At 42.4% G+C, this 14,894-nt stretch overlaps 1 protein-coding gene across 1 annotated transcript in view; it reads right to left on the bottom strand.

The window, feature by feature from the left end:
* LOC139720602 (uncharacterized) overlaps positions 1–14,894 on the bottom strand; it is a 46,358-nt gene that overhangs the window by 8,340 nt on the left and 23,124 nt on the right. The window contains exons 9-10 of the mRNA XM_071631958.1: positions 14,519–14,649; positions 13,430–13,536 (exon numbers count right to left, since the gene is read on the bottom strand). Of these exons, the coding sequence (XP_071488059.1) occupies positions 13,430–13,536; positions 14,519–14,649 (238 nt within the window). The remainder of the gene's footprint in view (positions 1–13,429; positions 13,537–14,518; positions 14,650–14,894) is intronic.

Genomic DNA, 14,894 nt, shown 5'->3' with positions numbered 1-14,894 from the left:
TTAAGGAAATCAGGACTCTGGATATACCCTCCAAAAGCCTGAATGATTTCTTCAGTACTTGTGGCTTTCCCTTTGCGGGTCTCCATATTGGGGTATCAGGTGCGACAGACAGTGTGACAGTAGTACTGAAATCTGGAGTGATGACTATTACGGTGCTATACTCAGTGATGAACAGAAATGGCGAGGTCAGGCATACTGACTGCAGAGAAGCAGCCAGTGGACTGTAGCTGTAATCCACATTAGCACTCTGAGACTATGATTGTAGCATAAGTCAATTCATCTTCACTTTGAGGGAGGTCTAATAGTAATACTAATAGGAATACTCTTATATACCGTCACGTGAAGAACACTTGTGATAGTCATTTGGTGATAATCACGGGAGGTTTTGAGTTCTGAGAAGATGAGGCTTTACACTTCAGATGTCACATGAGATACTCAGTAGTCTACAAGCAGTACACTGTGTAGCTAGGCGACTGAAGTAAACTTACGTACAACTTGCTTGCACATAGCATTCCATTCAGCACCGCTACAGATACACGTATGCACAGTACACAGTTGACATGTATAACTAACAGTAACACTCAGTATCATCAGTTTATCCAAGCACACTGTGCATTGACATTGATTAAGTTCAGGGTTTCCACAAATATAAGGCTGAGAGACACAGGTCACTGTAGCAAGAGGGCATGTAATATTGGTCCTGTGGAGTATGCAATATCAGAAAAAAAAAACTTACAGCAGATCGTCATTGTCACTGCAATTTCTGCATGAAGAACTGGTGGTCCATGACACGAAGATGAATGTGTGGGACTATAGCGCGAAAGACTGTTGTTTGCAGCGGTGTTTGCAGCAGGGACAGAACCACAAAATTCATGTTCAGCAGGTCCAGATGCATGAAATCACAGATAAATCAGTTGCATTATGTCTTTAGCTCTCAGAGGCGGAGGCACAGCGATGGCATGTCCATCCTTGTGATTTCTTGTGATTTTCTGGCATACATAGGCATACACAGCATACATAGGCCCACATACCCAAGTACGGTTAATATGGTGAAATATGGTGAAATTCACCGAAGGGCACGGTACGCGGTGAGCTGTAAGTGCGTGTGGCGGCTGTCGCAGTTAGGTGAGCTACTGCTCGATAAAGACAATCTGTCCTCCGTAGACAGACGGAAGGTACCAGTACCCATTGCTGTGTGGATATTCTTAACCACTGTCTCTATGGAAAATTGGGTGAGGTACCTCACCCTTCTCGATTGCGTCTAATTCACGGCCCTAGGTCGGCAAATTTAAGCTTGTACAGTTAAATCAACTATTCAAGAATAGACTTCACACACCACATTAATGAATAATCCAACATTTCGGTCGAATTTTCAACGTAAAACACACATCAACCAGCCTGTTGCGTCGTCACGTTCAAACTTGTTTGAATGTAAAAAAGCTGTCAGAAATTTGGTGTACAACGACGTTTGATCTGTGCGCGATGCTCCACACAGGAGCCGGGATCATTGGGATCCGTGAAGCCAGACGTAGTGTGCGGGGAATGCCCTGACGGACAGATACAGACCGATCTTTCGGTCAAGTATTCAGCAAGATACAGGATGAAACACTAATTTACATACCCAAGACGGTGTCCGATCAAGTAGTTGTTTTTTTATGAAATAATGTACGTGACATAAACTAAACATGTGCAAAATATGGGGGCGATAGGGGCTGTCGTTTTTTAGTTATTGCAAAGAAAGTTGCAGAAAGAAAGAAATATCTCAATACATCGAAGATAAGGTTTAATTTCAACCAAGTTTATTGACGTGATCCCGACATCGTATGAAAAAATGGAGGGCACACTTACGATAGCCCAAAGTCTCAGCTACAACATACTAAAATCTGGGAGAAATTCACCGAAGCATAAGTGAGCTAGTGCTCGAAAAAGAGAGTCATGTCAATTTTCACTGCCAGAAAAACTGCTCTCCCATAGAGATAACACGTAAACTGGTCAAATTTGACAATATTATTTTCAATCCATTTTTACGAGGTGATGCCATCATCCAATCAAAAAGTTGTAATTATATTAATGAAAGATCATTTAACAAGCTACAACATACTGAAATCTCGGTGTAAATTGGCAAAGGATAAGTGAGATACGCTCGAGTGAACTTGAAATTTGATGACGTCATTTTGAAAATGTACTTTTTTTACTTTATTAAGAAATTTGATATCTTTTAATCATTTTGCCAGCATCGCCAACCCATGAAATAACATGTCCAACTCATCAGCTTTCAGAATATGTAAAGAAAATGGGGGGTTACCGTCCATCCTGACGAGTAAATTCGGATTTAAGATTGGCGTTTTTTTGGCATCGTTGCACTGTATATCGCCATTGACGCGCGCGCGAAATTTCAACTTTGACGGGCCCGTATGACGTCATATTGAGTCGGATTGACTTGAAACTTGGTAGAAATATTCCTTGACATTTAAGGCATCCGATAAGTGTAAAAAAACGGGAAATTTCCATTGCATATGAGCTGTGTGTGCGAATATGTGCGCGCGCGTACGCGTCCGTCCGATTTTTTCAATTTTTCAAAAAATGCTCTAAATGGTCTGAAACGTGTGCAAAAAAATTTTGAGCTCGATTTGAGCATACAAATATTTCAACGCGCGCGTACGCGCACGTTTTAAGAGTATAGATGAATTTTGAAAACACAAGTAGAATCAGCTTGATTTGAACTATATGTGACGTAAATTTCATTGAAAAATTATATTCCATTAATGAGATATGATTGAGAATGTGTTTTCATATAATGACGTCATAGTGACGTCACGGTCGACTGATCACTTTGATTTTATAAAATCTGTCGTCTTTGGGACATGATACATATATGGTATGATTTTGAAATTGATAGGAAGAGCACTTTCTGAGCTAATCGATGCACAACTTTTGAGGAGAAATAAAGAAGAAGAAGAAGAAGAAGAACCAAAGAATCCGTACAGATACAGAAGGTGATCCGAGAGGATACTCGGATCACCTAACAAAGAATCAGTACAGATACAGAAGGTGATCCGAGAGGATACTCGGATCACCTAAAGAAGAATAAAGAATCAGTACAGATACAGAAGGTGATCCGAGAGGATACTCGGATCACCTAATAAAAAAAAACTGGCAGGGGTGAGCATCGAACCAGGGACCTTAGGATTACGAGTCGGATGCGCTATGCAATGACCTATTTCATGCTCCATAGGCCCTGTGTATTAAGCAAAATGACGCTGCATCGAAGCCACATGCAATTTTTCAACCAAGTTTTTCGACGTGATGCCGACGTCGTATGAAAAAATGGAGGGCACACTTACGATAGCTCAAAGTCTCAGCTACAACATACTAATGTGAGACAGCAAAGTCTACCTCCTTCTTTCCAGTATAAGTTTGTTATGTACATGTACCTCAGTTGGGTTAGGTTCTTAGACAGTCCCACATCTCATTAACTTGTATTCTATTTCTGTCCCACCATTCTCATTCCTTTCCCATTCATGTTTACAGTTATCACCTCAGCTTGTTGTCACATCTGATCCTTTTGTTTATCATTCCATGTCTGCAGTTCTCAACCCAGCTTCTAGCCACAGTCATCCAGTGTGTTTTCATTGGTTGTCTTCATGAATAGGGTTCCTTCATTTTAGTTGGTCTCTTCCATTTCTGCTACTCCTATTGGTCCTCTTAGTTCATTTAAATATGTAAATATGTAAATACAGTTTATGCAGATCATGTTCATGATGTTGAGTTTTGCTGAGGGCAGGTCAGCCTGAAAATAAAGCAGTGTGCTCCTCAGGACTTGAAGCGTGCAGGCCTCATGTTTACAGTCTGTGTCCCTAACCCTGTAGCTATCTTACAACTGGTGGCAGCGGTGGGATAGCTAAGTAATACAGGTGGGATCAAGCAGTACTAATTGGATCAAGCTTTAACAAGTTTGTGTGACCTGCATGAGAATTGTTCACCCTCCTTCACATCTGTGGTTTGAAGTTAGCTGTGTTAATATCTGGTCAATGAGTGGATTCATGTGGTGATATCTGATTGATATACGTGGATTCATTTAAAACTCTGGATTATTAACTGGATTATCATCTTCACAACATGACATCCTTTCGCCTTGAGCTACCCGAAGTGTTTACCGGAGAAGATGGAAAAGACTTCCACCAGTGGGTACGTCGAGTTGAAGTAGCAGCACAAGCATTTCCGGATAGCTCAACTAAGCTACACTCCCTTCTTCCAGCAAGACTTGCTGGATCAGCATTTACTGTTTGGGAGAGCATACCTGACTCCGAGAAGAAGGATTTCAAGAAGGTGAAGGATAAACTCTCGCAAGTTTTTGGTCGAACACAATTCTTAGATACTTTCAAGTCCTGTATCACTGCCCGCACTCGCCGACCAGGTGAACCGCTTGAAGTTTTTGCAGCAGCTATAGCGTCGATGGTCGAGGAAGCCTTTCCTGCCTACGACGATGCAGCCAAAGCTGGAGAAAAATTTAGGCGCTTCATTGCAGGGATCGAAAAGACTCTCCAGGTCAAGGTGTGTGAGCTAGGAGGCAGCAACTTTGAGGAGGCCCTGAAAATTGCTCTTCGAGTAGAAAGAGCAAGTCAGTCACAGCAAGACGTCAGCGTACAAGTAGCAGTGACAAGTCAACCAACCAAGGACACAATGCTGGCACAGTCGCCGGAAATGCAGCTCATCCTCCAAAGGCTGAATGAAATGGAGCAGAAATTCGAAAGGATGAACCTGAAATTAGAAACTGCTTCCAAGTCAAATATCCATCCTAGATCGAAGCCCGGATCTCCACAACGTCATAACAGTCGGGAAGAGAGGTTCGATGACAGATATCAGAGACGCCATGACTCCCGATCACCAACCCGTTCTATGTACCGTTCAAGGGAACCAAATCGCTACCAGTCTTCAAGCCCACACAGACGAGAATGGCAACGTCGTCATAGATCGCCAAGTCCTCAGCGTGCCTCACAACATCTCAACAGCCCAGAAGCGAGATTCGATGACAGATATCACCGTCGTCATGACTCTCCTTCACCAACCCGACATGTGTACCGCTCGAGGGAACAAAACCGGTACCAGTCTCCACGTCCACACAGCCAAGAATGGAGACGTAATAACAGATCTCCAAGTCCTCAGTATGCTCGACAATATCAACATCTCCATCCCTCCCGTGAAGCCGACTCTCCTAGACATGCTCCCTATCGTCAAGTTCGCTTTGACGATACACCGTCGGAAAACTTCTGGTAGTTGACGAGGAGGGCCACTCATCAACTCCACCTGCCAAGGCCCAAGACCAAATTCCTGTAGACTCAGTTTTTTCATTGAACTCACCCTACATCCCAGTCATCATCGACAATGTCTATGCACTTGCCTTCATAGATACCGGAGCTCACATCTCTCTCTTGAGTGCCGATTTTCTATCATCTATTCCTGCATCACAAAGGAGCCCACTCGAAAAGTCCACGATCATAGCATCCTCCGTCACTGGTGAACCAGTAGACAACATTGGAACAGTGGTAGCATCAGTACATTTAGGGAACAAGGCAACTCAACACCAATTCTTTGTTGCGAGGAACATCACGCATCCAGTCATCCTCGGATGGGATTTCATCACCAACCAGAATGCATCAATATCCTCTGCATCATTCAACATGCCTGGTTCCACCATCCCTTTCATCGATCGGCAGCAGTACCAAGCCCCACTGAAGTGTAAAGTCTCTCTTGTGGGACACTCACATATTCCACCTATGTGTGAAATCCATGTCCAGGGAAAATTGGCTTCTCCGCAGTTTGACATCGTACCTAGAGACTATGAGGGCTACTTTGAACCGGCTACACAAGATCACATTCCTGTCATTGGTGCCAGATCTTTGTTTAAGCCTCAGGATGGTCTTATTCTGGTACGTCTTATTAACCCCTCTAATGAAGCAGTGGATTTGCCTGCGGATACATGCCTTGGACAGTTTTTCTCCGTGACGGGAAACAAGGAAGAGGAGTATGAGATCATGAATGTAGCTGCTGATGGAGAAACACAACCGAGTGACAAATCACTAGCACCCAGTGTTCTCCCTTCTTCTGAACTCTCTAAGTCAGAGTACAAGAAAGCCGAGCACCTACTCCAAGCCTATGGTGACATTTTTAGTGCAACTCCCCATGACATAGGCCAGACTGATCTCCTTCATCACCAAATCAACACATCCACCGAAGCTCCAATACGACAGAGAGCCTACAGAACTTCCCCAGCCATGAGAGTAGAAATTCAGAAGCAAGTCGACGATCTCCTTCAAAGAGGCATCATTGAAGAAAGCTACAGCCCATGGGCTAGCCCGATCGTAATGGTGAGAAAGAAAGACAATACCTACCGATTTTGCATTGATTATCGGAAGCTTAATGCAGTGACGGTCAGGGATTCACATCCTATCCCACGGCAAGATGACACGATTGACTCTCTTTCATCATCTACATACTTCAGTGTCATGGACCTGTCAAGTGGATATTGGCAGGTTAAGCTCCACCCAGAAGACAAGGAAAAGACTGCTTTCACCACAGGCACAGGACTCTACCAATTCACGGTAATGCCATTCGGATTGGTCAATGCACCGATGACGTTCCAGCGTCTTATGGAAGTTGTCCTCCACGGCCTGCACTGGTCCAGATGTCTGGTATATCTCGACGACTGTATAGTCATGGGCAAGAACTTTGACGATCACCTCAAAAACCTCCAAGAAGTATTTCAACGCTTCAGAGATGCTGGACTTAAACTCAAACCATCAAAGTGCAGCCTGTTCAGGAAAGAGGTAACATACCTTGGCTATGTAATCACCTCCAATGGAGTTAGACCAGACCCAAACAACATTGACAAAGTCAAGTCCTGGCCCCAGCCAAGAACTCCAACACAGGTACGCTCTTTCCTTGGTCTAGCGTCATTCTACCGACGATTCATTCCAGGTTTCTCCAAGGTTGCGTCCCCCCTGACGACCCTCACACACAAAGGTCAACGGTTTGTCTGGACAGCAGAGTGTGAAACAGCCTTTCTTCACCTGAAAGAGGCACTAACCAATCCACCACTACTCGCTTACCCAGATTTTGACAAGGAGTTCATCTTATCAACTGATGCTTCCATTGACGCAGTTGGGGCAGTCCTCTCACAAATTCAGCATGGCAAGGAACGAGTTATCTCCTATTTCAGCCAGACGCTCTCCACTTCCCAGAAGAAATGGTCAACATATGATCGCGAACTGTGGGCCATCGTTTCATCAGTTCGCCATTTTCGTCATTTCCTCCGATATCAGCACTTCACAATCCAGACTGATCACAAGCCTCTCCTGGCTCTGACGAAGTTTCCCATCCAAGACGATACATCCGGGAGGAGAACTAGGTGGATAGTGGAACTCCATGTGTATACATTCAGCTTAATACACAAGAAGGGTCAATCACATGGGAACGCTGATGCACTATCTCGACGACCAGGAGACATCCAAGCCACCTCCACACCAACAAGTCAACAGCCAATTAAGTCTATCCTCGCCCAGCCCAAGTGCAGTGCAGTTGAAACCCGTTCACAAATATCAGCACCAACGCCAAGTCACCCGTTGCACAACCATCCATCAGATCTCTCAAAAGTGCAATCACCCCAGCCTTACAGTGGTGTAATCCTCAACAGTGATGTCGATGTACAACATGAGCAGCAACTAGACAATGACATCAGAACAGTCATCAAGTTTGTCAACCAAGGCAAGCGACCAAGTGAGCGACAGATTCGTCGTCACAACCCTCGAATCAGACGTTTGCTGTGGCAGTACCCCAAGCTAGTTCTTCACAATGACATCCTCTACCGAAAGAAGAAAGACAAGTTAGGCAACTACAGGCTCCAACTCGTGGTGCCAAGCTCACTTGTCCCCAGAGTACTCCAAGAATTGCACGGTGATCCATCATCCGGACATTTTGGTGCACACAGAACACTTCAGAGAGCAGAATCTATGTGCTACTGGCCATTTATGAACAAGGAAATAACTGATTTCTGCAACACATGCACTGCTTGTGAGTCGTTCCGGTTACCAAACCCGAAATACCAAGCACCACTACAGCCAATTTCTACTACACGCCCTCTAGAGATGGTCTTCGCGGATATCGCCGAGCTACCTATCACAAGACGAGGCTTTCGCTACATATTGGTTGTAACAGATCATTTCAGCAAATACGTCAATGTCTACCCGATGAAAGATCAGACAGCCTCAACCATTGGCAAGCACCTGTTTGATGACTATGTGAAAGAACATGGTGTACCAGAGATTCTCCATACCGATCAAGGGAGACAATTCGAGTCGAGATTGGTTCAAGAATTATGCAACAAATTGGGCATCAAGAAATCTCGATCAACGTCATACCATCCACAAGGTGCAGGTATAGTTGAACGATGTAATCGCACCATTAAAGATCAATTGGCGAAGTACATTTCTGACCAGGGAGGAGAATGGGACACCCACATCAACCAGCTCCAGTTAGCATACAATACAAGCACCCATTCTACAACAGGTCTCACCCCCTACTTCATAATGCACGGAAGGGAAGCCCGCATTCCAGCTAGCATCACCTGCTCAGCTCCCCCTCCATCAATGGGAAGCTCCATGCTGGAATACACTGCCAACCTGACCGATCGATTGAGGAAAGCATGGGAGTTCACAAGAGAAAAAACCAAACAGCAGCAACAACAACAAAAACAGCATTATGACAAAAGAATTCGCACATCTAGGTACAACATCGGTGACCTTGTCTGGTTAGACGACCCGACCAACAGCAGAAAAAAGTTGGAACCAAACTGGAAAGGTCCTTTCACGGTAATTTCCTCATCTGAAGATGGATTGAATTACACCATCGTCAACAACCAGGATGAAAAGACCAAGCGAACTGTACATCATAATCGCCTGAAAATGTATCGAGTTCGAGCCTCACATGAGACTTCACCATCCCTGTCTGCCCCCCGCCATACAGCACCATCATCGTCATTACCATCAGATGGGACTGGAAAAGGTTCAACGCCACACCCACCAGTAGCAGATGGGACTAAGAGGCAGATGTCTCCGCCCCAGCCAGCCTCTTATGGCCCCTCGTACGTCATGTGGTCACCCCGACCACCAAACCACGTCCATCAACGACAGTCAAACCAAGACCAACAGCCACGGTCAGGTTTGTCTGTTTGGTACCAGACCTCCAACCAACCCTATGGTGCCCAGCAGCAGTCGTCAACGAAATCTGACCAACAGCCACGGTCAGATGCAGCAGCCCCACCCCGGCAGCAGTCAACGAATTCTGACCACCAGCCATGGTCAGATGCAGCAGCCCCACCCCGGCAGCAGTCAATGAATTCTGACCACCAGCCACGGTCAGATGCAGCAGCCCCACCCCGGCAGCACTCCACGAAGTCTGACCACCAGCCACGGTCAGATGCAGCAGCCCCACCCCGGCAGCAGTCAACGAATTCTGACCACCAGCCACGGTCAGATGCAGCAGCCCCATCCCGGCAGCAGTCAACGAATTCTGACCACCAGCCATGGTCAAATGCAGCAGCCCCACCCCGGCAGCAGTCATCGAATTCTGACCACCAGCCACGGTCAGATGCAGCAGCCCCATGCCAGCGGCAGCTGAACCAGACCAGCTGTTCCCATGGGTCATCGCCGACTGACCAGCAGCCAATATCATCAGCTGACCAACCCCATCCCCGACATCAACCCAGTCACAGGCCATCATCGATTGACCAACTCCAACTCAGACCACATTATCAACTCCGTTCGTCGTCATCTGCTGAGCAATACCAACCTGGGTCATCACGACAAATTACCCCATCGGACTCCCAAATTAGTAGCTCGCAACTTGGCAGTCATCAACAACAACAGCAACAGAGTGAACAAGTAAATGACAGTGAACAATTGCCAGAGAACAATCAAAGCAGGCAAGAAATTCACTCTAGATATGGCCGACAAATCAAATTGCCATCGAAATTGAAGGACTACAAATTGTAGAGACTGAGAAGATACCAACAAGTATTTTAGGCCTTTGGGAAAGACACCCATGTACATTAAAAAAAAAAGAGAGAAGAGAGAAAATGTTTTGAGTTTGTGATTGTGATCATAAGCATAAAAGTATAGCAAAGTGTCATATATGTTGCTTTGGCAAAAAGGTTAAATTCATCACACCTGGTATAAATGCATCTGGGTAGTATTTTGTAGTAGTATGAAGAACATTTTTTGAGAGAAATGTGAACGAATTATATATATTATTTTGTAGAAGACACTTACAATGTAGTTGAATGTGGGATGCAGTATTTGAAACACAGCATTATTAGGTTTTTTGGAAAAAAAAGGGAATTTTATAAGTTCATAAGTGTTCAAAAAAAAAATTGAAAGAGTGAATTTCAGCAGACAGGTCAGTTCATAAGTTATTTTTAATTGCATATAAATGTTAACATCAGTTAGCTTCTTATTATTTGCAATGTTCACTTTTTCAGGAATATCAATTTCTTAGACAATTTTGTTTAAGCATCAAACAATTGTTAAAACCGTTTAGTGTAACCACTATGTTATATTGTCAACAAATTTTTTTCCCTCAATTTTGGAATTAGCTCCCTAATGATATCAGAGAATGTTCATCATCAGATCAGTTTATGTTTTTATGGACGCTTTATTTGTTTGTAAAGTAATTGTTATTGTTTTGTAAATTGGTTTAGTTGATGTGTTTTAGGTTGATATCATGTAATTTTGTGTTTTGTTTTTGGGTGTTCTTACACACGTATTTGCCTTTTCTCATTTTAAAAAAAAAAAAGCGCTTAGAGATTTGAATGTAATTTGCGCTCTACAAAGAGGGTTTATTATTATCATCGTTATTATGTCAACAGTTTTTGTATTTATTATTTTTTAAGTTACACGTTTTTGTGTTTTGAATTGAGTGTGTCATAAATTTTGATAATGATTATTTTGTGTATTCATGTTATAAGGTTTTGGCAACTAGGAGGTATATAATTTCGAAAAGGTGAATCCTGTTTGAACAAGTTTGAAGATTGTTTATGGGTTTGAGAGAATAGCAAAGGGCAAATGTTGTTAAAATGATAGATTGGTCATATCGAGTATATAGTGTATGTGGATACAGTGTGCACATGTGATATTTAGATACACTGGAATCAGAGTGTATAATTGGGGATAAGGTAATTCATTTAAGTTAAATATTTTAAGTAGTTGTATGCTCGGATATGTGTTCATTTGTTTCAAAGAAAATTTACCATCAATATGATATGTTGTTCAAAAGTGAAAAAAAAAAGAGAGAAATTTGTTACAGATAGGCAAATACAGAGGTACAGAGGGTACAGTGTATATGTCAGTATTACAATTTCTTAGTTTATTCCATAGTAGTTTGTACAAACACTTGTATTTTTTAATCTTAAGAGAGTACAGCAGAAGGCAGATTTCAGTTTCCAGACCATAAGAAATGGTATAAAATGTAGTTTGCCCATAGTTGAGCATTTTTTTGCCTGAACAGTTACATTTGATTGATATTTGTCTTTAAAATTGAGGACAATTTTTTGAAAGGAGAATGTTTATGTGAGACAGCAAAGTCTACCTCCTTCTTTCCAGTATAAGTTTGTTATGTACATGTACCTCAGTTGGGTTAGGTTCTTAGACAGTCCCACATCTCATTAACTTGTATTCTATTTCTGTCCCACCATTCTCATTCCTTTCCCATTCATGTTTACAGTTATCACCTCAGCTTGTTGTCACATCTGATCCTTTTGTTTATCATTCCATGTCTGCAGTTCTCAACCCAGCTTCTAGCCACAGTCATCCAGTGTGTTTTCATTGGTTGTCTTCATGAATAGGGTTCCTTCATTTTAGTTGGTCTCTTCCATTTCTGCTACTCCTATTGGTCCTCTTAGTTCATTTAAATATGTAAATATGTAAATACAGTTTATGCAGATCATGTTCATGATGTTGAGTTTTGCTGAGGGCAGGTCAGCCTGAAAATAAAGCAGTGTGCTCCTCAGGACTTGAAGCGTGCAGGCCTCATGTTTACAGTCTGTGTCCCTAACCCTGTAGCTATCTTACACTAAAATCTGGCAAAAATTCACCGAAGCATAAGTGAGCTAGTGCTCGAAAAAGATAGTCATGTCAATTTTCACTGCCAGAAAAACTGCACTCCCATAGAGATAACACGTAAACTGGTCATATTTTACAAGGATACTTTCAATCCATTTTTACGAGGTGATGACGTTATCCAATCAAAATGTTGTTCTTTCATTAATGAAAGAACATTTCATAAGCTACAACATACTGAAATCTGGGTGAAAATTGGCGAAATTTAAGTGAGATACGCTCGAGTGAATTTGAAATTTGATGACGTCATTTTGAAAATTTACTTTGTTTACTTTATTAAGAAATGTGATATCTTTTAATCATTTTTTCAGTATCGCCAACCCATGAAATGACATGTACAACTCATCAGCTTTTAGAATATTACAAGAAAATGGGGGATCACCGTCCATCCTGACGAGTAAAATCCGATTTAAAATTGGCGGTTTTTTGGCATAGTTGCACTGTGTATCCCCATTGACGCACGCACGGAATGTTGAATTTGACGGGCCCGTATGACGTCATATTGAGTCGGATCGACTTGAAACTTGATAGAAATATTCCTTGACATTTTGGACATGCGATCCGTGTGAAAAAACTGAAAATTTCTATTGCATATGAGCTGTGCGTGCGTATATGTGCGCACGCGTACGCGTCCGTCCGATTTTTTCAATTTTTCAAAAAATGCTCCAAATGGTCTGAAACGTGTGCAAAAAAAATTTGAGCTCGATTTGAGCATACAAATATTTCAACGCGCGCGTACGCGCACGTATCAAGAGAAAATGTGAATTTTGAGAATATGAGTAAAATGCGCATAACTTGAAATATATGTGACGTAAATTTCATTGAAAAACTTCATTCCATTAATGAGATATGATTGAGAATGTGTTTTCATATAATGACGTCATAGTGACGTCACGGTCGACTGATCACTTTGATTTTAGTTCGATTGCCGTCTTTGGGACACGATACATACATGGTATAAGTTTGAACTTGATAGACATAGCACTTTCTGAGCTAACCTCTGCACAACTTTTGGGGAGAAATAAAGAAAGAAGAAGAAGAAGAAGAAGAAAGAATCCGTACAGATACAATAGGTGATCCGAGAGGATACTCGGATCACCTAATTAACTCAATGTGGAACATCCCTGCATTGTTTGTACTGAGAATGCACTGATTGAGTGCAGACTGTGTTTACACTCCTCACAATCTTGAGTTTAGTCCATGGATACTGGTTCAAGACTGTCAATATTCGTCTGAATGCAATTAGCCATGTTTCCTACCTTTCTATTGATAACTGTCATCACTTCATTCACAGGAACAAAGACGCCATGGTTCCTTGGGCACCAAAAGTATCGTCTTCCGTGCACAGTGCCATCATGTTTACCAACTGAAATAGGAGCAGAGTCAAGCTTGTTGAAGTGCCATCAATGGTTATAAATCTCGATAACAATACAAGAACGTAAATAACACTGTCGCCAATGCATAATCAGAAGAATTTAGGAAGTTAGATCTTTGTCCCCAGTAAGTGATAGCTTCGATCAAAAGAGGTCAGAAGTTGAGGCATTCATATTCTACACCAAGTTCTGTAAATGAGCCTAAACATAACACACCAAATTGTAGACACTTAAATATTGATAAGCTCATACTGTATATTCAGTTAACTTTTTAACCCATTGATAACGGACTGATTTTGCTACAACACACATTTTCCATAGACACCTGCCTGAATATACTCAGAACTTACCCTCAATGGGAGTGCTTTTTTCATCCACTGATGCAGATACCTGGAAAATTATCTATGAAATACAGATTATCCTAATCCCCTTAATCCCTATATTGTCTTCCTGGCCTTCCTGTTGGGCTAACCGAGGCACATTGCTACATGTATACCCAAGTGGGCTGATTGATTTTACAACTACTAGGTCAAGTTTGGATGTTTGAATTTTGAGTTTGAAAGTTTGAACACAAAAGAATAAAAACTAATTTCTATCCATGACAACACTTAATACAACATCATGTTGAATAACTCACATTGTCCTTCCTTAGATAAGAGAAGTGGCATTACCACTTCCAATATTGACAACCAACACTATGGCTGTGTCTGCAGTAGTGATCATATAGACTGTACAAACGGGAATGCATATGAATAATCTATTATCTTCAGGGGCGGATCCAAGAATTCCGTAAAAGGGGAGGCGCCTTTGCGAAATCAAAGGGGGGCACACCCCCCCCCATTTTTCCTTTTTATTTCTTTTGTTTTAACCAAAAATAAAGAGGGGGCGCGCACCCTGTGCACCCCTCTTTGGATCCGCCACTATTCTTCACCATGAAGGGGCATAGAGAAAAGGTATGAATGGGTTGATTCTCACCAGGAGCGTCAAGGTGTATTCCAACGTATACAGTACTGGGCGAGGAGCTGCGGTCAAGATGACCAATATACCTCACATGTCCAGTTCTCTCTCCCTTTATTAGGACATGATCGTCCAGTCGAATGGTGAGACTGTAAACAAACAAGAGAACAAGAAACAGGGAATTTACCTCATCATTCCCATCACAATATTCCGTATGTTCATATCAGGCTCATCCTGACAATGAAAAGAAAAACAGTTCAATAGCATGTGGGGATAGGATGAAGCCTGCATGAGTGCAATGGATCCAAACTACGAAACCAGGCATGTTTGTTAATGATGTTAAATTGTTGGCATTGTTAATGCCAATATACCAAATTATCCATCTCACTGGTAA

Source organism: Diadema antillarum, unplaced genomic scaffold (genome assembly GCF_040938485.1).
Source record: "Diadema antillarum isolate AM-2024a unplaced genomic scaffold, OU_Dant_1.0 scf00000130, whole genome shotgun sequence".
NCBI classification, from domain to species: Eukaryota; Metazoa; Echinodermata; class Echinoidea; order Diadematoida; family Diadematidae; genus Diadema; species Diadema antillarum.
This window is presented reverse-complemented; position numbering and strand designations above follow the sequence as displayed.